Source organism: Salarias fasciatus, chromosome 23, assembly GCF_902148845.1.
Source record: "Salarias fasciatus chromosome 23, fSalaFa1.1, whole genome shotgun sequence".
NCBI lineage: Eukaryota > Metazoa > Chordata > Actinopteri > Blenniiformes > Blenniidae > Salarias > Salarias fasciatus.
Window position 1 is genome coordinate 32,200,799 of NC_043766.1, and position 26,778 is coordinate 32,227,576.

Consider the following 26,778-nt stretch of genomic DNA (forward strand, 5'->3'; position numbering starts at 1 on the left):
CAGCTTATTGTGACTGAGACAATCTGTTAGTTACTAGTTACTCCGTGGAGTTAATTTTCTACGAACCACGAGTAATTCATTACTGATCAGTGGGAGGCTCTTCTTCTAATGTGGACAGCCGCCGTTGAATCTGCAGCTTTGCCTCGGAGCAGGAGGCAACGCCACGCACACCGTGCAGGTTTACTGGGATGCTTTTGTTGATTGTTGAACTGGTAGAAATATGAATAACAGGAGGGTCAAACAGACAGTCTGAGGACCAGAAGCAGAAACATGCAAACTCCACTCAGAAAGGTCCAGCCCTCAGTGGGAAATCATGAATCCAATGAAACTGCTATTGTGGCTTTATTACATCTAAAATAGTCTTTTTTTTTTTTTTTTTTTTTTTAACCTTATTCATCATTATTACATTGTTGGTTGTGTCTTAGCTCCTTGGCTAGCAGCCATGAAGTCCATGTCATACTGGGCACACAAACAATGCACGAAAGGCCCTGCAAAATCACCTTACGAGTTCTATTTTTCGTATATATTATCAACTTCATCGTGAATTTAGCATCGTGCAGTCCTTTGGCCGACTGTGATGAACTTAGACTGCTTTTTCAATGAAGCTGCTTGCTTCCTGTGGATACTTGGTGCAGTATCGGAATTTCTGTTTTCGGTGCTGAAAACTTAATTTTTGATTTGAAAGAATCGTTCAAAGTAGCTTGATCGTGCTGGTCTCTCTTGGTAAATTTGAAGAGAGTCGCTGAGCTATACGTGAACTTGCGTTCGGATGTTGCACGGCGGTGACAGCGGCTCATTCAGCGACGGACAGATCAGTCACATGCCGGATTGGTGAAACCTCTATCTGAGACGGCTTTCGCGGTAAAAACTCTACTCTTTTTCCAGGAGTACCCACATGATCAGATTAGCGTCTGTGGCGGTGAGAGGATGTGTTTTTGTGAGTCTCCTTCCAAGGAAGTGGAAATAAGCCGCGAGTAGAAGCCAGGAAGGCGCGCCGTGTTCAGGGCAGCGCGGAAAGCGTGGCCGACCTCTTCCTCTCGCTCCCTCCGCCCCTCCTGATGTCACCGCTTGTTGTTTTGTGTTTTGCAGAGTGTTTGATTCAGCCAGCCTCATCCTGCGTGTGAACCACGCTTCCTGTGCTGACGTTACCCAGAGAGCACGCACAGCCACCCGGCAGCCACGTCTTACAGTTTTATTAGGAAACGATAAAAATCACAGAACATTCACACTTTCTCAGACCCGATCACTTTTTACAGTTGAAAAAGAAAACTACGTGGTGTTGGAAAGGAAAAAAAAACACAGAAGGAACCGAAAAGCTTATCTAGAAGTGGCTTCCTGAGTTTCTTATAAAAACAGATGAGCACATGACTTCATTCACAATCTGCTGGTAAATGAAGCGATAGTGTCTCCAACAATCAACTTTGTACAAGAATAAAATCCACACTGCACTGTGCTGCAGACAGACAGCAGCACTGTATATGCGGGTTTGGATAGATCAGTATCATTTAGCCTTCAGTTACAGAAGTAATTTATACTTTTATGGCCTCAGTGACTGTGGATAAATGCTCGCAAGCTCGTTAGCTTGATTAGCACAATGACTGGAAAGAGCTTCCAAATTTATCCGTATTATCTCACTCGTCTTACGACTATGTTTTTGTGTTTACATGGGACATTTTCTTGTTTTTGTTTGGATCTTTGGTTGTAAGAATTTTTTTTTTTTAGCTAACACTTGTCGGCGAACTGAATTAGCATGTTGTCCTTACAAATCGATCAGTTTTCAACAGTACAATCATCTCCGCTGTCAGTTTCAGATGCATAGTAAGTTTTAAATTCATTCCTGAGCATTAAACACATCGCACTCGTCTGAAAATGACTCTGCAGCTCTTGTCTTCAGACACGGGTATATATACACAGAGAAACTTTACAAGGAAAACAAGCAGTGACAGGTCCGTCCTGTCGCGTCCGGCTCCATCGCCGCAGTCCGAGGCGCCGTTCACACGACAGCGTTTCAAGTTAAAACTCATCGTTGTTGCATTTTCATGTCAACCTTGTTAAAAAAAACTTTGACTTTTGTTTTCAAAAAGTTGCGCTTTCATTGGCTCAGAGCTGTACTGTCGTGTAAACGGACACCAAAACAAAAAAACAAACACAAGTTTTGCGTCTTCGCTCTAAGTGGCGGTGTAAACGGGGCCCGGAGCGGCCGGTGAGGGCGCCCCGGTTCACTCCTGCAGGCTGCCGCTGTGGTGGTGCGTGATGGCCCGCTGGTAGTCCTCCGACGAGTTCATGTGCTCGGTGACCCCCGGGTGCTCGAAGCTGCGGAAGTAGCCCGTCTGCTGGGGGTAAAACAGGAGCTGCCGGGCGAACAGCGGCTCCACCTGCAACACACCCACCCAACAGGTCAGAACGGACCACGGATTCAAACCGGCAACTGCCAATGGCAAGCTTGCCTCCTGACCTCCAGTCTATCGTCCCGCCATTTTAAACATTTTTAACATTAGTTTTTGTTGATTTGGAGACTTTATGTTTATGTGTGTCGCTTACGAACAAAACGGGGCCTGAAAGATGCGTACGACACTTTCTGCGCAAACACTGTGATTTATAAAACAAATTCGTCAGGGGAACTTTGTGGAGACTGAGGGAAACGGGGCGCAGGTGGTGAACTGAAGCCATTCGTCTCACACATTTGATGTTATCACATATCAGGCTTATCGATCCATGTGATCAAACACTGCAGGGTTACAGACGCGTTGCTTTAGTGAGCCACTAGAACGAATAAATTTATAGGAAGAGGTTGACTGAGGGTTCCCAGAGGCAGGAGAAACAAGGTCGAGCGGCTTTTAGCTCCTCCGCTTGTTCTTTGAAACTAATGGCGGATTAATTTTAGAAGTGATGCGATGGAGCGCTGGATTCTTCAAACTCCTTCATCCTGGGAAAAGCGCAAAGTCACTGTTCTGAATACATTTTTATTAGATTCATACTGAATTTCTTATTTGTTCTCCTGTTTGAATTGTGTTTTATCTTTAAATCTATCGTTTAATTTACAGCAATGTCTGGTTTTCTAAATGTCACTGAATGAACCGTGAAAATGTGCAACTTGGTGAAGCTCGTGGTCCTGGTCTTGTCTGCCATGCTTGAGCGTAAAATACATCAGCAGGCGAGTTCATATGCAGAATTCTTCCTGAGGTGCTTCGCATCGACCATTCATGGTAAAAAGTGGGCGTGTCGCGGACGGGGCTGAGCGGAATCCACCTGTGCATCCTTCCAGGTGGACACTCTGGATCCTACGCAATGTTTCATAAATGAAGAGTTTCAGTCTTGATGGGTGAAAGCTGGCAGTCCTGGATTTTAATCTACATTTATTTTATGTGTTGTCCAGTTGTTTTACTGAAGTAATTCTAATTTCCCAGAGATTCGGCTGCAGGAGAGACGGGAGGACGACCCCACCTCGTGAAGTCACCTTCCTGAAAGCTGAAATTGATGCAGAGACGTTGGCGCTGGCTTTCAGCTCTGCAACCAGCCTGATGCTCAGACCAAATTTAGCTTTGAAACACAAGAATCAGGAATTTCCTACAGACTTTCAAATCCTATTTTTCACTTTACGACCGACTCCTGAAGAGTCGCGGAGCGTCTCTCAGTTCTGGGCAGCCTTTGGCGGAGGACTTGGGTTACCTGGACAGTGAGGGTCCGCCTTTGCCTCTGAGGGTCCAGACACTCGTCTCCAAAGCTCAGCAGCACCAGGAAGGCGGGGAGCGGCCGGCCGTGCAGCGTGTAGCTTTGGATCTCTGGATGTCGGGGGAAGAGAAGAGAGCCACCCTCGTTTTAAACTTCTGTGTTACAGGCAAGTTGAGTAAGAGAATTTCAGAAGAAATTCACTCGAGGTGGCATGACATTTGTGCTGAACGGAATGGAAAGTCCAGGTCACGCTGCCACGTATGCAAATGCAAAGTAGCTGTGAGATTTTCTGACAGCTGTCTGAGCAGGTGGGCGGGCATGATGTGGCTGAGTAGAAACCATGTGACTGCTTATCATCCAACACTACAGGGCTTCTTTGCTTTAATGGAGAGCTGCAGGTTCATGCTGCTGGAGTGGTGTTTGGCACCGTCTTCACTGTCTGGAAAATATGTAAATGTGAATCATTGATAATATTGATCCTTAATCAAAGTTTGTTTTTAGGTCTTTTTGTTGGTCGCAGTGTGTTTCCCACATCACAGTTGACCCAGCCCTGCCTCGACACGAACTCTGCAAGAAAATTAAAGTTAAAAACGTCACAAAAACCTACTTCCAAAGGGACGTGGGAGCGCTGAGCATTTAAGATTCTCTCAAGCTGGAAAACTACATCCTCTCTAAAATAATGTTTTTTAGACCCAAACCTGTTCCACTCAATCTCTTCAGTTTATTTTTTTTATTGTTTTCTGGGAAAGCTCCACAGTTTTTCTGATAGATTACAGAACCTCTGCGGCTAAAACAGCCGAAAAAGAAAAACAAATGTCACTCTTAAAAAGTTCCTTCAGACTTATGAATCCTATTTTTGATTTTTCAAACCAAAATTCAACATTTTCAGAAGTGATCCATGTTTTTAGGGGCGCACTGACACCAGTACCGGGTCCGATCCTGCTCCTATTCTGGAGCCTTCAAGGCTGTTGGAGGGTTAGTAGTGTTGGCAGCGGTGGTTTGCTCAAGGTTAGTGCTCGTTCTTGAACTGGTCCTAAGATAAGCGCTTTGGGTGCATCCCTCACCTGTCAGGTAGTCCTGTGTGTGCAGCAGCTTGCAGTTGACGTCCCTCTCCAGCTTGTTGAACTTGTCTCCGTACCCTGCCGGGCCCCTCTGCCAGTACACCCTGCTCTGGCACAGGCGGCGAGCGTACAGTCCGTCGGCGGCCATCCACAGCAGGACGCCCCTCTCCAGGCCGGACGGCGGACTGGAGGGACACTCGTCGGCCCTCCTCTGGGCCGACGGGCCGTCGACGGGCAGGGGGACCACCTCGGGACTCCCGGGCGTCAGGTAGTGCTTCTCGGGCGAGTACGGCGTGATGTGGCATCCGTCCGGGCTGGAGGTGGTCACTTCCCTCACCAGCGTGTCCCGTGAATACACGGAGACGTGGAGGCGGTAGTCTGAACCAAGGAGAGGACGCAGGTAAAGGATCGTACAAGGAGTTCGTTTTCACCGTTTTTCCTCAGTCATTATCAACCTGGGGGGCCTGAACCAACCGTCCCCCAAAAAACACCACCAGAGGAAGCTTCCCAGTGCACGAGAGGACGATTCCTCCACCTTAAAGACCTTCATGAAAACGCTGAAATGTGTCTTTCTTCCTGTAACTTTAAACATGAAGTGAGAGGAAGGAGGGTGGGTGTAGCCTGTGTCCTCCAGCCAGCAATGGACGTCTTCTCTTTGGAGGAAACGGGATCTGTGAAGTCTGCTTTGTGTCAGACTTGAAACTGTGAGGCTCCATCTTCCTGCTTCCTGCACCGAGTGACTAAAAGACACTTCTGAGACAAACTATCCTGTCAAATTTCAGCAAAAATTAAAAAACACTCTTGTTTAAACTCACATTCTTAATGCTTTTCACTGTCAAGTGTCGGACCAAGAAGTTACTCCAAGTTTCACACTTTCCAAAAACAGGTCAATATGTTTCTCTGTCTGTCTGTCTCTGTGTTTCGAATTCTCTTCCTCCATCGGCTTCTTTATGTTTGTGTCTGTTTGTTTCTCTGATGCTCTTTCTTCTCGGTCCGTCTATCTTTTTCTCACTCTCTCTCTCACCCTTACTCACTTACTCTTGCTCTCTCTCTCGCTCACTCACTCATACTCTCACTCTCATTCACTCACTCTCATTCACTCACTCTCTCACTTACTCTGACTCTTTCTCTCTCTCTCTCTCTCTCTCTCTCTCTCTCTCTCTCTCTCTCTCTCTCTCTCTCTCGCTGTCTCTCTGCCCCTCCAGTATTGGTTAATAATCAGGTCACGCAGTTTAAAAGTTCATCTCTGTGTCTATAACCACATGCTGACGATCTGAACTGCATGTTGTCGCATCCGGAGTCGAGCTTTTACAGTTTTGTTTAAAAACATTACATCAAAGTCTCATTCGGTATTGATGTGAGAGCAAACTTTACCCACAAACCTCCCGCCTCCTTCTGCAGCTTTTTGTGTGTCGACTGAAAGGTGAAAAACGACAGAGAGTGTGTACCTGGAAGCGCCTCCGCTGGTCTGATGCCGGCGTCCAGCGTGAAAGGTGACGGCTGGCTGTCCGGCCCGTACGAGTAGATGGAGGCTCTGAGCTGGTAGCCTGAACACACACACACACACACACACACACGCACACAGACTCAGCATTAACACATGTCGATGGTCGGTTCTGAAGCGGCTCGGCTGCAGTGAGACCGGGAGGCGGGGTACCGTTCTCCATGGACGGGCCCTGCCACGGCAGGCTGCGGGGGGGACAGGGACACTGAGGGAAGGGCAGCTCCGGCAGGGAGGCCGGCTCCTGGCAGTAGTCCCTCCATCCACAGTCTGGGGTGGGCATGTACTGCGGCATCTAGCAAATACGACGAGAGACCGTCATGAAAAAGTAACGGCAGCAGATCACAAACACACCACTGAAACGCTTACTTTTAGCTACTTGTATTATAAGTAACTTTACTCATGCTTGAGCTCAAATCTACCTTGTAACTCACTTTGCTACTTTAAAAAAAATCATGAGTGATAAAATCAAATGGCAACACTGTAGAACACTTGAGAAAAGTACTTTTAATTAAAACTGAGTACAAATCATGTACACTAATAGTAGTTGGGTACTTTTATTTAGATTTCTTTCCACTGCCTGTTGCTGAAAAAGCAAAACAACTAATAATTAAAAAGTAACAAATACTATTTCAAACTGCAGCGCTTTTACATATTAATGAATACAAATTAAGTAAAATATGGCAATAAGTGTACTTCAGTACATCTTGTTAGTATTTCAACAGCTCACTATTGATAATGCTAATGATGCTAACATGTAACTAATACTCAGAGTAAAGTTTGACACATGTACTTTCAGTTTTTACTTGAGTATGTTTGATTATAGTGCTTTTATTTGTAACAGAGCCATTGTAACGATGTGAAACTTTCTCTCTCTAAAAACATTTTTTTCACCATCATAAAGTAACTAAACTTGAAAAAGTAACAAATATGTAATGTCAGCATTTTTTTTAAACTACATGTGATTGAGAGCAGGTAATGTCATGCAACTGTAGTTTTATTAACAATACTTCCACTTGGAATTGATTACATTTTAGGTGAAGTAAAAGTCGTTTGGAAGACTTTCTGTATATAAACTTTGAAAACATATTTTTCTAAAGAAACACTTATATTATTTTTTTTTATGCATTTCCAGTCATTGGTAACATTCTGAACTTCGGAGATAAACAGATGGATTTACCCCAGCAACGAATGAAGCAGGCATTAGTCAGATGTGTTGAGATACTTATCATAAACTTGGTTGAGAAAGGTCACTCATGCATGCATGTGTCAGTCGCTCATCTATAGCACTGAAACTCCCCCTGTCTCTCTCTCTCTCTCTCTCTCTCTCTCTCTCTCTGTCTCTCTCTCTCTCTCTCTGTCTCTCTCTCTCTCATGCATATGAAAATCACCTGAGTCGGCACGGCAGTGTAGGAGGGATGCATCTGATAGCTCACTGGACTCAGAGGACTGTCCTCCTGTCTGGGTCCTGCAGGCAGGAGAGAACAGTTTAGCAGGTTAGCGGTTGACTGGTTTCCCAAAACAGAAAGGTCTTTATCTGGTGACATGAGTCAATCTTGACCTTCACTGGTTGTGATTTCCAGTTTTCTATGATATCAAATCAAACACAGATCATCTAAGCTACATTTAAAAAACAAAACAAAACAGTTATTTCGACTGATCGTTCACCCCTTCTAGATTAATTTATCAGGCAGCCGTTCAGGTCTGATTGTTTCAGGTGGGGGGTTTCAGTGGGACTGACTTTTCTTGGCTCCTTCGGGGATGATGCGGTAAACTTTGTACGGGTCGGAGATGTCCAGCTGGCTCCTCTCCACCAGCTCCTCGAAGTCGTTGCTCTTGTTGAGGGCGCAGCGCAGGCGTGTCTTCCAGGTGGGCGGGTCCGGCTTGTCGATGCCCTCCCGAAACTTCCCTTTGAACAGGGCCCAGGCCTGCAGACAGGACACAGTGCATACTTTAGAAACCGCTCTGCATCCAGAGAGTTAAAACATACACCCCCTCAGTCTTATTCCAAAGTCCACGGTTGGGCTTGTATCTAATCCACTGAAAAAAATCCATTTAAACTCATCCTCTTTCACAACAAAATCAATTCACAGAGCTAAATCTCCTTTTTAATTTTCAATCATTTAGGACATCATAGTCTGGACCAACATAACTATCTCCTCAGCTATTTTCCTGACTGATTTAAAAAAAGGAAACTTAGATTTTAAAAATTTACATTAATATGTACTGAAACTCGAGTATTGGTCCATAGTTTTGGTCAAGACTGTTGAGAATTGTACTCCCTCAGATGTGCAGTTAAAACATCCAAATTTAATAGTGACAAATTTAACTGAAACAGACCTGCAAATAGTGTGTGACCCACCGTTAGACTTTGTAGCTAGTCACAACCAAGAGGAGCGTTATTTAGCGTTGACCTGCAGAGTTACATGAATGAGAGGTCTTTCATGTAAACGCTGTGCAACACGATGTGACTCTGGTGTGTTTTTACTTCCACATGAGCTGCACGTCTTAACAGGTGGTAAACTCAGTAAAATATGTGTAAATTGAACTTTTTAAAGACAAAGTGCTACTGATAATAAATATCTTTTTTTTTTTAATATTTCAGGATTGTAGTCAGTGTCCACAAATGTCATAATATGGTAATTATACAATCAGATGTCATTTCACCAGCTCTAGATAGGAAAGAAAATTCCCTAAAATGTGCTTTTGTGCCATTTGAAAATTTCTGAATGTCCTACAGTGATGACGATTGATTTCTTTTAAAGGTGAAACCCCAATTCATTGCAAGTCAACCGTCAACGTTGCTCGACTGTACATCCAACAGGGATGTTAACCCTGTCCCCCCCACACCCAGGGTCACAACTTGAATTGACACAACACTGGGGATGTTATTCACAAAAATAGGACTAATTTTAACATTTTCATGAAAAATGCATCAATCAGTTGTTATATACAGTTGTGCTTATGTGAAATTAGTACAATTCTTATTTGTTTTTTTCATATTTTAGAATTTAATTCAGCTTAACATTGAAGAAAAGTTTTAATAAAGGCATGAGCTGCCAGTTAAAAATAAAAAAAAGAAATGGTAAATGGATTTTACTCGTTTTCCACCACTTGAGCAAATCCCAAAAAAACACTTAACATTGTTAATCACATTCACACACACATCAATGCAGGCATCTGCCATGCAAGGCACTGGATCTCACATGGAGGCAGGGTGAGAATCGTGCCTGCAACCCTCCCATTGAGAGATGACCGGTCTATTAACCGAGCCCCCCAAAAAAATCAAATAATAATAACAATAACAAAGTTTATAAAAAGTGGATGTGACTGTCTTCAGCAACCTGTTGCCTTCAGGGACTCAAACCATCAACCTCAACACTAAATCTCACTTCTCTAACCTCGTCCTGACGCACACATGCCTAAAATGGCATCCATTCTCAGTGCACTATGTTGCCAAAAGTATTTGCTCGCCTGCCTTCACGTGCAGATGAAACAGTGTGAGCGAGGACTTGACCTGATGTGCTTCCAGCCTCTGCAGCTGGACCAGGGAGGTTTCTGGGGATTCTGGACCATGTGCGAGGCCAGGAGAAGAACACCTGTTTCCAGAGTCTCAGGTCTTCTGTGGGGTAGAGGTCTGGACTCCAGGTCTTTATGGACCCTGCTTATTAGACAGGTGGCTTCTGGACTTCGCTGACCCGGACTAAAACACTCGGTGTCCCTACAGCGTGTGTAACTGAGTGACAGAGTCCGCCAGAGGGATGCGCCCCCGCCCCCTTACCTTGAACAGCGCGGCATCCTCGTCCCGGTTGTAGTCCTGCTTCCCGGCGTGCTTCCAGGGGATCCTGAAGATGCTCTTCTCGTCGTTCTCCCACACCAGGCCGGGGTATTTGCCGCAGTCCACCTGCTCGATCAGCCACTGGCGCAGTTTCCCGTTGCCGCTGCTCCCGGAGCCTCCGTAATCCGCCTCTGGGTTCATGTCGAAGACCCCACCTCCCCCGAGAAACTTCGGATGGATCCGAAAAGACGATCTGAAAGTGTTCGGGCTTTGGTGAAACTCGGTCGCGCCGGTCTCCCACCAGAAGTTCTCTGAAAACCCGAAACCCGGCAGGTTTTGAAATCACTCAGAGTCAGAAAGCCCACATCGTGCCGGCGGACCCGCTTAAATCCTCCCCGCCTGCGGCGACCGGAGGGCGGGGACTCGGAGGCAGGACTCCCCGGGGGAGGACTCACCTGCCGCGGCGGGGCTGCAGCAAAAGGCACCGGGGAGGGGAGGGGGGGAATCCCTGTCGGAAGACCCGTCACTAGTGTCTCACAAACACACACCCGCACACTTGGAACGCCAAAACAGTTCTTTGAAATGGCAACAGGTTGACGAGAATCGAGTTCAGATGAAGGAGCAGAGAAGATGCTGAGCTGGAGAGTTTACTGGAACCACCTGCCGCTCAGGTACTGTGGAGGACCTGGACCGAACCCGGAGCCCAGAGCCACTCAGTATTCTTATTCCTTCCTTTTCTCTGAACACCTTCCACATTTACACCCCAAGTTTCTGAACAGATGTCTGTATTTTTCTTTTTCCTTATAATTTGCTCAAAACTGACCCCAAACTAACATATTCCTGGCTTGGACTTTCTAAACCAGACCTGAAACCAGACCCAGACACTCAGGCATGATACATTTGTTTGTTTGTTTGTTTTTCAAACATAATAAATAAAACCAGAGTCATGAATACAGTGAAAATTAAAACTTAACATGCCTGAAAAGGAGTTGAAAGAAGCACAAGCTTACTAAATCCTCTGCACTGTATAAACTGAATGTAAAAATAAAAAAAAAACCCTACAACCTACTGCCTACATTTTCTCTGTGCCTGCTGGACATCATTTTGTTTTGTTTTGTTTTGTTTGTTTTTTTTACTGTTGTTTGAACTAATTCAAGGTTGGACATCATCTAAGTCAGTTCAATATTTTCACTTCAGATACTGAAATACTAAAATTAGAAATTTGAACTCTTCAACAAAGACTTCCCGTGAGTCACTTGATGCTTTATGTGCAGTTTGTGCTGTTTGAAAAGTAGTGGATTTCTGTGATCTCTGAAACCGCTGAATGGTTTTCATGGCACTTTTTTTGTAGTAGAGACTGTGAATGTAGCGAACAGTATTTCCCCAAATCTCTGATGATATAAGTGAGCAGTGGAGAATTTGGTCCAGAAAGTTGAAATGCTTCTCTATAGGTTGTGTTGTATGTCTTTACGACATGAGATTTCCTTCCCTTTCTTTTTTTTATTGACTTCATGAGTTTTAAGGGTGTCAGTCCATCTCTCTGTGTTATTGCCTTACTATTCCTTTGACAATCTTCTTTATTTCTTCAAGCCAGTTCTACAATTTACACATTTCTACAGTTAATGTTCTCAGTAGCTCCTGACATATAAGGTATGATCTGGACTTTCAAGCCAGCCTGGACTCTTTAAAGTAGCCTCAGTCTTAAACAATCACCTGTATTTATTTTTAGATCACACAAGGGCTCATCAACCACATCTTCAAATCGCACTTTGGTTCTTGGATCCAGTCCAGAATTCTTGAAAGTAGACTTTTTGCTCTTTAAAACTATACTTGGATTCCAGACTTTGAGTCTGAAAAAGAGTCTCAGACTGTCTCCAATAAACTCCAAAAACCTTCAACTGGATAGTTATTTTTTATGTTTTGTTTTTGTTATTTTTACACCCGATTAGAGCTAACTTCTTTATAGAGAGCAAACTCAGATTTATACAAAAAGACTCTTTGACATTTCATATAGCTTCTTTTAAATGACTGTTAGAAAACTGGGGCCACAGGGGTAAAACTGTGAGGAAAGGGTGAAGACCTGTGTGGTACTATTATCCATGTCTGACCCCCTGAGACTATCTGGTGAGTCTTTGAAGGAAGTCCTCTTCTGCAGGACTTCTGTTTCTGAATTGGAATCATGAGCTTTAGCTTTTGGAATAAAAACAAAAAAGGTCACAATCAATGAAAAATCAAACAAAGGCATGTTTTTGCAGAGTATGTGGTTTAATTTTTGCATAAAAAGAAGTCATTGTTCAGACTGTTTGGTTATCATAAACTGCAATTTTTTTACAAATCGATTTTGCATGTTTCATCACATTGAAACACCTTAATTCACTTGTTTTGCTCAAAGTTGATAAAAACTGCTTGCACCAGTTATTTTAAAATCCTTAAAATGTCAAGAAATCCGAAGTCAGCTAATGTGTGAGTTGAAGAACAGATCATGTTGTAGCTTTAAACACAAGAACCATGAATGCATTCAGACGGTTTGCGCACACACAAACCAAAGCACAGAACAACAACAAAATAAAATGAAAAAGACTTCACAAAAGACACATTCAGGCTCCACTATGTCTGTAGAAACTCATATTTCAAGAACAGGACACAGCATAACATAACTACCGGGGGGACTGCACACTACATGTTCCCTCGAAGTCATGCTTGACTGCCCGTGCATGTTGTTTGACAGTTAGCAGCAGGGACGCGACATGGCGAAGGGAACTGACGCCAGCGACATAAAAATCCCCCCCTCCCAATCACACGGCTGCTGATCGGCTCGGCAAAGATTCAGCCCATCCTGTCAATAGGTACCGTTTTAAAAGAGACGGGCGCTCCTGATTTTCCAACGACTGCTCCGGTCTTTTGTGGGTCCAAGCAGGAGCACACAGAGAGTCGAGGTCAAACGACAACCGCAAAAAGTCTCTTTCAGGTGTCGCTGCTCATCATTTCATGGCTATTTTTACGAATTAAAAGGTTTCCGACCTCTTCTTCGTCCTTGAACGAGTCCTTTCCGTACCGCTCCGTCCACCAGGCTCGATACTGAGGAGCAAAACAAGACTTCAGTTTAGTTACATAAAAACACTAATGCTCGAAAGTAATTGATTTGTATAGACACACACACACACACACACACATGCACAGTAAACAGCAATAAAAACACAGAGACACACAGCACCATACACAGTGAAATGAACATACACACTTGCACTAACTAAGGGAAAATTTTACTTTCAAGTGTTTTAAATGTGGACACTGGTACACGGCACATGGACACATGAACATCTCCCGCTACAAACTTTAAAAATAAACTCAGACCTCTCCTCACATGGAATCAGTCATTCAGTCATGTTTTCTCCAGCTCTGGTCTCCAGAGTTAAATCTGTAAAATTCATTTCTGAACTATAGAAATGTGTTGATCTTCGCTACCCTCTTCCATCTCCACCGGCCTCAGATCTCTGCAGTTCAGATGCTAACAGGCTACTCAACAGACGTTATCACGTCCTTGTCCATTTTAGAATTTTTTTTATTTTTTTTTATTTTTTTTTTACGATTTTACTTCTTGAAGTACATCTGGGCAAACTGAATCAGGTTAGCTGGATTTGCTCGTTCATCTTGGAAGACTTTCTGTCTTTTTGCCAAGTCACTTCTTCAGTTGATGTCGGTCTCTTGGGCCCAGGCATTTAAACTCTATGGGTGTCACAAAAAGATTTTAGACCTTAATTGCCTTGTTCTTCGATGTCGATGGTTTGTATATAGCTGGTCCAAAGGGTCCAGGATTTCGAAGTTCCACTGTGTTTTATTGATTGTCAGTGAACTCACATCAGGTCATTTGGGGTTCAGAGGGTTTGTATAAGGTGCTCTGTAAATGATGATGATGATGATGATGCTAAATGGTAGTGGCCCATGTCTTCAACTCACCGTATGGGAGGACATTGAACTTCAAGTTGCTCCTAATGGTGGTTGTGCATTGTGTTGTGTGTGTGCGTGTGCACATGCATACATGCGCGGGACATTATACTGTGCAACATGTTGAGTCTTCTGAAGCAGGAAAAAAAAATCATTAAAGTCCATTGCCTGTTGAACTCTGACTTGAGTAATCTTTTTCTGCAATGCATTGGCTCATGGATGGACAAAAAAAAATGGAACTACCAACCACTGGACATGAGCACCACTCGATCTGCCAAGTGAGTCACAACAATGTTTTATGAACATATATATAGCTTAACCTGACTGGGTTCTATTGAAACACTGGTTACTGTAGTTTGTGTGGTGTACTACTGCCTGCATCTTATAAATTAAAATAATTAGTTTCAAGCTCTTGTCCAGATCTGCTTTTTGACAGCAATGCTTTATGTGGGGTCTCTACAACCTGCCTGTCAGACCACTCAACAGGATCTGAAACCCCCAAACCCTGACTCTGGCCCCTTTCTGATGCTTTTTTGAGGGCTTGGTTGGATCACATTTGTAACTTTCCAAAACCAAAGAAGCACGCGTACACGCCACACGAAACAGATCATCAGGTGTCCAGAGACCTGAAAGCAGCTGGCATTCAAAGCTTTTCTTCTTCTTCTTCTTCTTCTTCTTCTTCTTCTTCCTTTTCTCTCAAAAGTAACTTGAGGAGGTTTTGTGTGAGTACACAAGCACACAAGTTCAGAGGTGGTACAAAAGTCTGAACCATAACCCCATTTTGAAGTATTATTGCATCAGTTTTTCCCAACAGGAGAAATAACTGTGACAACTGGCAGTCGTCCGTTGGACCGCTCCACTCTGCTACATTAATGGCAGTAATAAATGGTTATTTTAACAAGATTTGAGCCAAGCATCAATTGATGTGTATTTATTTCACAGTCATGAAATCAAATTAAATCAAACTTTGCTCCAATTTTCAATTCATTTCCATAATTTTCATAAATCCTTATGAAATCCTAATCCTTATAAAACTGCCTGTAGTGACAATAAAAGAAATATATGCTGGCTACACCTGCTGTACATCATGCATTGTGTGTGTGTGTGTGTGTGTGTGTGTGTGTGTGTGTGTGTGTGTGTGTGTGTGTGTGAGTCTGTGTGTGTGCGTGTGTAATAAAAAAAAAGCAGTGTAACTCTGAAAAAAGAAAAGATTACGTAAATTGCAGATGCTTTCACAAAAGTGTTGTAAGACTGAATCTCTGGAATTTGACACCAGCATCATCATGGCTGGCTTTGACTTTTTTCTTTACAGTATTGTAAAAATAATTCTGACTTTCTTATTTCCGGTCGTGTTCGTTTTAACAGCAGTCTGTTTATGGCTAGATTGATGATTCACTTTGATTTTGTAGCAGAACATGTAAATCAGTGATATTTTGAAGGGTAGACTAGGCAGCACCATGATGACGAGTACAGAGCTTTCTTTAGATTTTACATTTCTGTATATCATAAATAGTCTGGGAGATACAGACATGTGAAGTACACATGCTGAATCTTATCACAGGGTACAAATGAAGGCACAAGGTTTTTATACTCTTCTGTTTGCAGATATATTTCCAGTGTTGCGACATCAGAGTCCTGATGGCTTTTCCAGAAACCAGCAGAAAGGTTGTGATTAGGTTTTAGTGGTTCACTACTGGAGCAAATGCTTCATTGTAAAAGAAAAATAAGTGTTCTTGGCCTCTTCAAATTTCAATATACACATTATACACATCTTCAATATACACAATATACACATCTACACATTTAAAAAGATTTCAAACTAAATATATAGGATCAAAATGACCAAAAATAAGAATGTCAAGTGCAATTCAGGTGATGCTGATGTCAAATTACCATACGTAGCAATTAGTACTAACCATGCTGACTTAAGTAGAGCTACAGATGTCATCAGCGTGGATAAATGTTACCATGTGGTGCCTGCTGGGAGGGGGAGTTCCTCTTTTCACAACCTCCACAACCATCGCTTTGGATAACTGTTTTTAAATGTTACCACCAGTGTGGATAAATGCTTCTGTTAGTGTGGATAAATGTTACAATCAGCAAGAATAAATGTTTCCATCACTGTGAATAAATGTTATTATGAGTTTGAATGAAAGCTACATGTGAATGTGGACCAACGCTACATTCAGAGTGGATGAATGTTACTGTCATGGTGGATAACTGATCCCATCAGCTGCTGTTGCTCCATTCACTGTCACCCTCTAAAGATTTGGAGGTTTTTTTGGGGTTTTTTTTTTTGGCTGTTACAGGGTTCCAGAGGTGAGCATGCTTGCGTCATAGTGTGGCGGTTTTGAGTCTATTTTCTCTGGACATGCATGGGCTTTGTCCAGTTTCCTCCCACAGTCCACACACATGCATTTCAGGTAACTTGGTGGCTCTGGTATGGCCGTATGTGAGATGGTCTCTCTGTCTCCCACATGTCATCTCACATGTCCTTTTAGAAAGAACTCAGAAATTATGTGTTATTGTGCTGCTGACTCTCATGTTGCTTCACATTTTGTCCGATCTTTTTGAAGAAGTTTTGATTTCCAAGTCTTTTGGAAATGGATATTCAACTGTTAAAGACTGACAGCTATTTGGATCATTCTAATGTGTTAACCGGCGACCTGCCCAACACTTTGAGTGTATTTTCCATAATTTCCATAATATTTGAAGAAGCTAGAGTTAGAGATGACGCAGCCCTCACCTCTCTGAGCTCCGTGTTCTCGAACTCCTCCAGCTGCCTCAGGAAGCCCAGGTTCGGCCCCGCGCATGGCCTGGCCGACCTCACCGCGGCCAGCGCCTCCACCCAGCCGCGGCCCGTCACCGTCATGATGTAGGCCACCACCAGAGTGACGCTGCGGGACACTCCTGCCACACTGAGACAGCGCACACAGAAAAACACCTCCACTCATTTCCAGACTGTGCATTCTCAGAATAACAGTCTCATGGACTCACTCCATTTTGCTTCCTGTTCCTCTTTTATAGTATTTCTCCTTGGTATTGCCACTTCAAAGTGACAGATTTCATTCATACGGCCTGAGTATGATTTCATGATGCTGAACATTGCCTTCAAACCTGTTCCCAACACGAGTCAGATGTAAGAGTTTCCTCTCACCAGTGAACGAGGCAGCCTTCCCCCTTCAGCCGAGACTCGTGGATGAACATGATGCTGTCTCTGAAGTACTGCGTCCTGGTGGAACCAGAAACATTAAACAGATGATTACTCGAATATTCAATGAATATCAACGACGAAGGACTCTTCATTTTGCACCGTCTGTATGTTTCTTCTCCTGAAAAGGTATTTATGTCGAGCAGATATAAACCTGGTAAAGTGGAATTACTCAGTTTGAGGAAAGTGTGCAAGAAATATCAAAGAGTCTATTTAAAACACTTTTATATCAAAAATATATATTTTTATATGACCTGTGAAAATTATTTCACTCCATCAGATTTGCTGTTAAAGACGCATTAGCAAATGTCGTTGTTGTTCAGTACTCACAGGTTTTGTTTGGAGTGGTCAGCAGCAGATATACAAAGATACGTCTTGTCCTGTCAACAGGTAGGAAAACAGATTAAAGATGAACTAAACATAAGAACCACTTAATCTTGGCAGTAAATATTGATCATTTGAAAAAAAAAAAAAAGTTTGCATCTTTATCTGTTTTGTAAATGGTGCATTGTATTTGTGAGGAACACCGTTTTAGTCCTGTGCATCATGGCAACAAAAATATTCTATTCTATTCTATTCTATTCTGTTCTATTCTGTTCTATTTGAGAGATGAGCAGCAGATCACAGTGAGATGAAAAAATTTGCCGACTCCTCTGTAGCGATGCTGAACGGCTTTGGCTGTTTGGTGGACGGGATGACTGAAGTCTGAACAAGACACAGTTTAATCACTCAACAGAACAGGAGCCTCAGTAACTTGCAGAAGAACCACACAGAGCGACAACATCCTGGCACCTGGTGGGATCACCACTGTCAAAACACAAGAGTCTGTTACAACAGCAAAGAAAACTGGTTTAAATTGACAGATAATGTGAAACATACTTCCTAATATAAAGGAAGCATTGCCGATGAATCCCGTTACAATGAAGGGACTGATCTACCAAACACAGACTTGCACGTAAAATTAATAATATGGTCTTTAGCAGCAAACATCAGAACTCTTCATCATCTGTGAGATCCAGCAGCAGTGGAAGGCCACACCATAACGGTATTCTCCTGTGTGTGTGTGTGTGTGTGTGTGTGTGTGTGTGTGTGTGTGTGTGTGTGTGTGTGTGCGTGTGTGTGTGTGTATTCTGCACCTGGCAGCTGATTGTACATACAGTGGACAGAAACCAGCTTGTCCCGGTATGACTGCACCACTGCAAAAACCCCACAACCCTCTGGGACCATGCAAGCTCAGACAGGTCAGAACATAGACACACACACACACACACACACACACACACACACACACACACACACACACACACACACACACACACACACACACACAGATTTACATTTTCAATACCTTCTTTATATAGAACTTTAAGTAACCATGTTTACAAAGTACACTGACAAAACAAAAATGAAAACACAAGAAAAATGTATGAATAAAGGTATTACATCATTTAATTAAAAAAGACTGAAGGGACGGCAAATAATTCAAGATAACAAAATTGAACTCTAAGATAAATTAATAAAATACAAAAAAAATTAAGAGAAATGATTAAGTTTAGAACAAAAATGTTAAATACAGCAAAAAAACTTAAAACCAAAACAAGACAAAGTACAATGCAATAGAAAAAAAACTCAATAAAAGATGAAATTGAACTGAAAAGAATAAAATTAATTAAAAAACAGCAACAAATCAGTACAGCTGAAGGGCAAAGAAGTAAACACAATAAAATGATGTATATAAGTAGATCAAATATAAAGAAATGAATTAGGAAAAAAATTCTAAAATAAATATGGGAAAGTGGCTTAAAAATAGATCTCAGTAAATAAAGAAACAACATGTGCAGTGTCATTATTAAATAAATACAATGTAAAACAAAGCAAATTAAAAACTATAAAATTAAATAAAAAATGTAGCAAATTAATCAAACTGACAAATGGAATGGAAATATCATGAAATTAAAGCAATACGATAAAAACATATAGAATATGATATAGCAATGGAATATATAGAAAAATAATGAACAAAACATTACATAAATAAATAAATAAATAAATAAATAAATAAATAAATAAATAAATAAATAAATAAATAAATAAATAAATACATACATTAAAAAGTTAAAAATGAATCCCAGCAAAAAAGGAACATGCAAATAATTAAACTAATAAAGAAATGCAAAAAGCAGATCAGTTACAGAAGGATTTTAATCAAAGAAAAATACCAAAAAACAAACAGGAGAAAAAGTCATCCTGAGACTCAGATTTTGCTCCATGAAAATGTCCTCATTATCTTAATCTGCAGCATGTAAATGTTACATCTGACCTTTAGAGACCTGTTGGTTGCAAATTCAACCTTCCTCTCTCAGGAACTCTCACACCATCTTCCAAGAAAATGATCAGTCAGCGGTTTGACTGTTAGCTATGCAAATGCACCATCCCATCTGGCCTTATGACCACAAACAGACCTGAGTCATCACTCCGCCTCACAGTTAAAAAATGCTTAATCATTCTTGTTAAACCAAGGAGGAATCTTAAAAGCAGAGATTTAAATCTTTTAATCGGGATTATCTAACCGGTCAGAAAGTGAGCGCGGCCGCAAACATGACTTCAGACCCAAAACCTTTTCAAAGTTTTGGTGGTTGACCAGTTTGGGTAGTGATACTGTAATACAAGTTGCTGTTTCTCTTCACTTGTTCAATGAAACAAGCTAGCATGGATGGAGAAAGTGCGAAGGAGTCTCTGAGAAACTTCTCGTGTTCGCTTTCAACGAGAAAAGATGAAAGTTGTGAAAGTGGACACTGTAGGCGGAATTGAGGTTTTCAAAAATCGGCTGTAAGAGGGATGTCAATGTCCAAATGGTTATCATTTTATTGCATCAGATGACACAAAAATCAATATATCTCGCCACACATAAATGTTATTTAATAAAAACAGGCTTATTGAAAAGAAATGTGTAATTCCGAAAAAGCTGATGCTCATTACGTTTGCAATCCTCCATATACTCGAAGGTCAAAATAAAAAAAATAAACTCCTCAACATAAACCATGAACTTCACTTCTTCCCAAATATTAAGAAGTGATGACAAATTAAAGATTAAAGTTAGAGTAAGTAAGTTAAAGCTTAACTTCATAATGGGACTGATTTAACCCATCAAGTCTGAGTTACACACATCCACATCCATGTATTTAACAAAAAGACTTTTCCCACCCTTTCATAAACAAAGCACCTCGTCTAAATACAGCTTTGGAATACAGAAACCTTTTTTTTTGTAACTTCAGTTCCACTTTCAAAACTTTAAACACTAGAGACTGCAGAGCTAAAACCATCCTGTGTGAGAAGCATAACACACAGCGAGCTGGCCTGCATCTGCACCACAGCTGCATGGATGTGCACATTTTCATACATTCACGGTGAAGAGATGTGAAGGGGTGAATTCCAGGTCCTGTGACTGTCACCCAACTAGAAATAACATATGACTTTCACACCAGGTAAATTCATCTGTGGCTGCTATTTTGCCAAATGAAGATCATGAAATGCTGTTTTCCTTTTCTTGTCCTAAGATTCAAATAGTTGGATAAGGAAGGTTTGTTAAAAAACCAAATGGACGCCCTGTACAGCAGCTCTTCAACCAAAAAGTGGGACGGTTCTGGACGATGAGGCCCTCTAATAAACAGGAGCTTAGTGAAATAATAACTGCACAACTCTACACAGCAGCTCTGGTGTCATATATTCTTATTGGTAATATCTTTGTTATTGTTGATGATGATGCTTGTCTGTAGTGGTTTTGTGGAGATGTAAAGGTGCCGACTGACACTTTCACAATGAGTATTAATCAGCCGAGGTGGTGTGATGTTACGGATGGATGGATGCTGGGGGTCAGGGGGTCACGTGAGGAGGAGTCTCACCTCCAGGACGGGTGCAGCTGTGTCGTGGATGGACAGGATGTGGGTGATGTTGTGCTGTGCCAGCAGCTCCGGGTCTCGGGCATCTGTGGATTTTTTTTGTAGAAAAATCAAGAAACTATAAATCGACATGTGATGCAAAGTTTGATCACACTGTGCACTGGCTGAACTAAATTCTGCATTTTCTACCCGACAACAACAGCCCCCTCTGAAATGTGTCCCAAGCAAATGTGGCTCTAAAAGTTTTGGTCTGGTTTTGAACTGAAAGAAAAACCGGAAAACCAATGTTTCTAAAACAGTCCAACACCTTGGGCCAAAAGCAAGAAACAGTAAATGTTCTAATCAAATTTTGTTCTTCAAAAGGAAGCCAAATGTTTTCTACCTTAAACAGATGTGCCCTCAGCACATTTTCCACACACTTTGCAAGTTCGTGGTATGCTGATGATGCCACCTTTGCAGCAGCAGGGCAAGCCTGCAGACACTCTCCTGCAGGCCATGAAAACTCCAGATTCTCTTTACTACAATTCATGCAAACTAACTGAAAATAAATATAATACAAGATACAACAAATTAGAACCATTTAGGCAGTCAGCTTTGGATGATGCTAACAGATGTTTCAACTTAGAGATGCAGCAGCTCTGCAGCTCTGCAGCTGTTTTCACTCATAAAAGCAAATTAAGAGAATAATGTACAATCTTCCAACAACTAGAGTTTAGTGAAATAGTAATTACTAGAAAAAAACGGCTAATGCTACAGTTAGCTCACAGTTCTCGAAATATTTCCCTGTATGTGAATATGAGATGGTTCAGGATTGTTGAGTCACTCCTCCATTGAATAGGAATGTAGTGAAACAATAATGAATGAAAACCATCGCTTCAGCTAATGCTAACATTGTTCCATCCAGTGGAAAGACAGCAGCTTGTTGGCCTTTCCACTTTAACATTTGAGATAAGTAATATAATGTAAGATTATCAAAGACTCATTTACCCTTTAACATGAATTTAGTGAAATAGTAACTGTTAAGACTATGTTAAGCTTTATTTCATGCTAACTGATGGCCTGGTCAGAAGGGTTGAGAGACAAGGCAGCAGTGAGTTAGATCACGATTTAATGAATTGGTTTTCTGCCATTTAACAACAATTTGGTGAAATAGTAACAGGCTAATGCTAACAGTTGGCTCGTTCAGCAGAATGGAGAGAGAGAGAGAGAGAAACAGCAACTCTTCACTAATTTTCATGGGAGTCAAAATTGAGTTTATTGAAGAGTGAGGAGGCACTCCTCCAGCTAAAAAGAGTTTAGTGGAATAGTAACGGAAACTCTGGCTAGCGGCGTGTTGCGGTGTGCGGACTGGACAGAGAAAACAGGAACAATGCGAGTGGTATTAGGCACGCTGCAGATGAAACACAATCTATGGTGACTTCAGGGTCATAAAATGCCACGAGAGCTCAAGTGTATCACGAAATAAATATTTTTATAGGGTGTGAGGCTGCTGATATCACGCCGACACTGCCAGCACGGAGCGAGAGCGGAGCGGTGACATTGCCCTGAAAGTCACAGCACAACGATCAGCCACAACATTGTGACCAGCAGGCAGCGCAGTCTGAATCTCCCTTTCTGCTGCATGGAGCCATCGGAGTGTGCCGTAGCATCCAGCACCAAGGTATGAGCAGAAAGGTCAACATGCCGAGGTTAGGTTCCACTGAACATTCACCCCTCCACTGACCGATTTGCTTCTTTTCACCACATTGGTAGTGATTTAACTTCTCTTTTGAGTAGTATATTTCCGAATACACTCAAAACATGTATACGAGTATTAAAATACTGGAGATTGCATTAAAACAAGCCAATAAAATAAAGTACAAATAAATACATTAAATCCACAGAAAGCTCCAATGATGCTCTAATAATGTTTGGTACATTAAAATGTAAGTCAATTTAAATGAGGTGAAAAAAGTACCAAAGTAGTTTAAAAGATTGGTTTGAGAATAAAAGAATTCCAGAAACTTTTTGTTTAATTAAAAACATAAATGTGCAAATCATCACATATCAACCTATGATATATATATATATATATATATATATATATATATATATATATATATATATATATATATATATATATATATATATATATACATACATAGTGCCTATTTTCTAATATCAATAAAAGACAGTGTCATCGGCATAAACATATATTTTTGTGTGAGTGTGAGTCAACATCCTTCCCAACATAATTTCTTTAATTATTTTAATTTAAAGAATAAAACAGGCTCTCAAATAGAATGCTGACATCCATCTTGTGTTCATTTAAAGAATTTAAACTCCATGAAATTGTGATTTTGATAATGCTTATCGATGCATAAAAAAGAAGAACTAAAGCTGCAATCAGCCTACTGAATTGGAAAAAAATGCAATTTAAATGCTCACACTAATAACAAAGATCAGCTTATTGTTCGCCCCACTTCCCAAAAATTGTGAATAAAAACAAAAAGGAATTTGTGAAACTTGTAATGTCCTATATGCCTCTCTCGATAAAACATAAATCAGGTTAAAAAGGCTTAGCTGTGGAGGGTTATACAGAAATAATGAGTATTGTCCCATGTTTTTTTCTTCTCATAACAGAAAAATCCTATGTAAATTCAGGTAAAACACAAGCATTACAGGCTATCAGGGAAGTTGTTGAATGGATTTTGTGTTTATGAAGCTCTCAGCAGCTTCAGTTTACCTTAAACTTGAAACTCGGCCGGTACACACTTTTTCTAGGGTACCACAAAAACCAATTCTACCTTTCTATTATTCAACTGAACAATCATGGCTTAGGGTGTCGGAAGTATTACATCCTGAACAATATGTTGTCACGTCATCAACGAGCAACTTCAGGGTTTCCACGGAGCTGGAGTTTCTTTTCACGCTGGTGTCATCTATTGGGCATAACACACGTCACACCAGCGAGGCTTCACTGCAGCAATATGACCATAAACATTCCAGCTTCCGTTAAACATGGAGTCAATTAACAAAATAAAAGATATTTTGCATCAATTGGTGATTTGAGGGGCGTTCCCTCCAAAATTTTGTGTTAAAAGACTGATATGTAAACATTCAGGCTTTACAGATTATAAACCACAAATAACCCACAAAAATTTGATTTCCACAGTGAAATGCATCAATAAAACCTTTTAAAAGAGTTTTGCTACTATAGCCTCAATATTTTACAATTGATCCAACCCTAAACAGAATACAGATATCTTTATTGTCTAAAATAATAGTTCCCAATTCCTTCCAACCACACAAAACTTTCATGTCGATCTTTGTTTCGTCTGTCTGCTTGCAGTGAATGAATTAGACGCGCCGGGGACGGAAATGCATCAGCAAGTTGCCACAAACTCTACCATGTTTCCACTGATTTACAGTTTTGCAGCAGTGAATGTGTCATGTTTACTGAAACCAAAATATCACTCGGATTGAGAATTAAAAATAAGTCCATGGTTGTATTTGCTGCCTCATGGAAACATTAAGATGAGTTCACAGTAAGGGACACCCCCGCATTACGGGGCATCCCCTCCCACACCAGAACCTCAACAATACATGTTCCCACACACACACACACACACACACACACACACACACACACACACACACACACACACACACACACACACAGCATTAAAACACTTTTTTTTGTTACAAGTGTAGTGCATCAACCATTCAGTGACCTCTCTGCTCTATCGAAACTCAGCTCAGTGTAGCATCTCACCACATGCCGCTGCAAAGGAGGAACTGAAACACGCTCTACTACATTATCCTGAAAATAAATGAAGCCTTCACTCACATGATAAGAGACAGGGCAGCTTACCTTTAAGGTTCCCCAAGTAGAGATCAGGAAGGATCTAAAGACAGTGTTGTTCATTATACAGAATCAGAAAAAAATCTCTCAGAAATGCTCATGATAGAATGAATCTCAAACTGTACCTTGTTTATTCCATTTCCCATGTCTGCACGGGCCTCAGAACACTTTTTAATGTGAGGGTTGTTGCTTCAATCTCAGAGCTGCTGGTGGCCTGTCAACATGGTGCCCTCTGAAGTCTCCAGAATTTAACGCGCCTCGTTGACTTGACCCGGGATATAGTAAAGTCTTCCTCACGTCCACAGCTCGCCCCCCCCCCACCGCCACCTGACGACTGCTGCTTCATTCAGAATACGCTGCCCGGCATGACGTAATGTGACCTTAGCCTTCGTGGAACACCCTGCTCGGGCGGGTATATTTAGACCAGGCGGGGGTCATGGGACTGTGGACGGAGGGGGGGGGACATACCACGCAGACAAAGATGGTGGAGGGCCAGAGGAGCGCAGATCCCGGGCTCGGCTGTCACCGGGCTGCTACACCGTACAAGGAGCATTTCTGAAGCAGGACACACACACTTCAGCTCTAATTGTCTCAGAACGAAGATTTCCCTCTCATGGCTGAGTGTACTTATCTATTTTTAACAGATAATTGAATTAATATATTTACTGATTCTCTTTCTTCCTCTCAAAAGAAACAACAACAAAAAGCCTCGATTATATAGACATAAGTAATGATCTGAAGCATTTATTAAGCTTCTTGTCTAACTCGTAATTTCACTAAACTCCCGTCAGGGAGGGGATCATCACCTCGTTAGTCCTCTACTCTCTTTCTCTCTGTCCAGCTGACCCAGCTGTTGTCTTAATAGTTACTATTTCACGAAGCTCCTGTCCACTGGAGGATTACTTTCTCACCCATACTGCACTAACGACTCTCATCACACATAAATAAATCAACTCCAGCTTGCCATCTGGTTAATCCAGAACTAACACTGTCTGTATTTCTTGTTAGTTCTAGCTGAAGTTCCTGGCTGAGCAGTTACCATTTAACTGAGCTCCTGTTTCCCGAAGGATGTTGCGTTGACTTAATGAAAAAGTTTTGTGTTTAAAAATCTCTCGACTGAAAATGAATCAAAGTTAACATGACTAATTTGAGTAAGTTGAAGGTTTCCTTTCTCATTTTATAGTGGAAAGTTGAAAATTCACTCAAATATCCTTTTTTTTTCATGTGTGTGTGTTGAGATCGACACTGCAGCAGTCAGTCCAAAAATCTCTCCTTGAATTAAATCTATAGTATCTGTAGTAGTTCTGTGATTCCCAATGAACGTCCACTCGTATTTACTTCAACTGCTGCATTTCCAGTAAATCTCTCAGCATCGTCAACACACCGCCGTGAGGTGACAGAGGTATTTTTAGCTTCGGCGTTATCTCGTGGTGTGTTCCCGAGTGCGGTTTGACCGAGTGGCACGGCTCAGACTCACTGACAGGCAGAGGAGACTGGAGGCGTTTACAAAAACCTGAACAGCTCATCGTCATCAGAGACGAGCGAGTCAAGCTCACCCATCAACAAATGCCTCACACCTCAGGAACAGTGTTTTCTCTTTACCGTGAAACAAACAACACCTGAGTGTGTGTGTGTGTGTGTGTGTGTGTGTGTGTGTGTGTGTGTGTGTGTGTGCGCGCGTGTGTGTGTGGGTGGGTGGGTGAGTGGGAGTAGTGTGTGTCAGTTCCTTTTCTTGAACTTTCTTGATGTCCAAAGTGAAAACAAAAATGAGAGATACGTGTGTTCAGAAATTGAAACTTCTTTTTATGAACCCAAGAGTGTGTAATGCTAATGTCGCTGCACCACCCACAGAAATGTCAAATCCAGG

The 26,778-nt window shown here is 41.7% G+C and overlaps 2 protein-coding genes across 2 annotated transcripts; both read right to left on the bottom strand.

Moving 5' to 3' along the window:
• Window positions 1–1,178: 1,178 nt before the first annotated feature.
• Window positions 1,179–10,358, bottom strand: irf4b (interferon regulatory factor 4b). Its single transcript, XM_030082468.1, has 8 exons — window positions 10,016–10,358; window positions 7,976–8,162; window positions 7,626–7,702; window positions 6,391–6,529; window positions 6,182–6,280; window positions 4,737–5,111; window positions 3,670–3,782; window positions 1,179–2,375 (listed from the first exon to the last, which is right to left on the bottom strand). Exons 1-8 carry the CDS (start codon window positions 10,211–10,213, stop codon window positions 2,220–2,222), a joined length of 1,344 nt encoding a protein of 447 aa, XP_029938328.1. The 5' UTR covers window positions 10,214–10,358; the 3' UTR covers window positions 1,179–2,219.
• A 2,272-nt stretch (window positions 10,359–12,630) lies between these two features.
• Window positions 12,631–25,171, bottom strand: LOC115381211 (dual specificity protein phosphatase 22-B-like). The gene is made up of 7 exons (XM_030082483.1): window positions 25,037–25,171; window positions 24,921–24,954; window positions 21,071–21,153; window positions 17,499–17,548; window positions 17,115–17,189; window positions 16,704–16,875; window positions 12,631–13,090 (listed from the first exon to the last, which is right to left on the bottom strand). Exons 1-7 carry the CDS (start codon window positions 25,055–25,057, stop codon window positions 12,977–12,979), a joined length of 549 nt encoding a protein of 182 aa, XP_029938343.1. The 5' UTR covers window positions 25,058–25,171; the 3' UTR covers window positions 12,631–12,976.
• Between the last annotated feature and the right edge of the window lie 1,607 nt (window positions 25,172–26,778).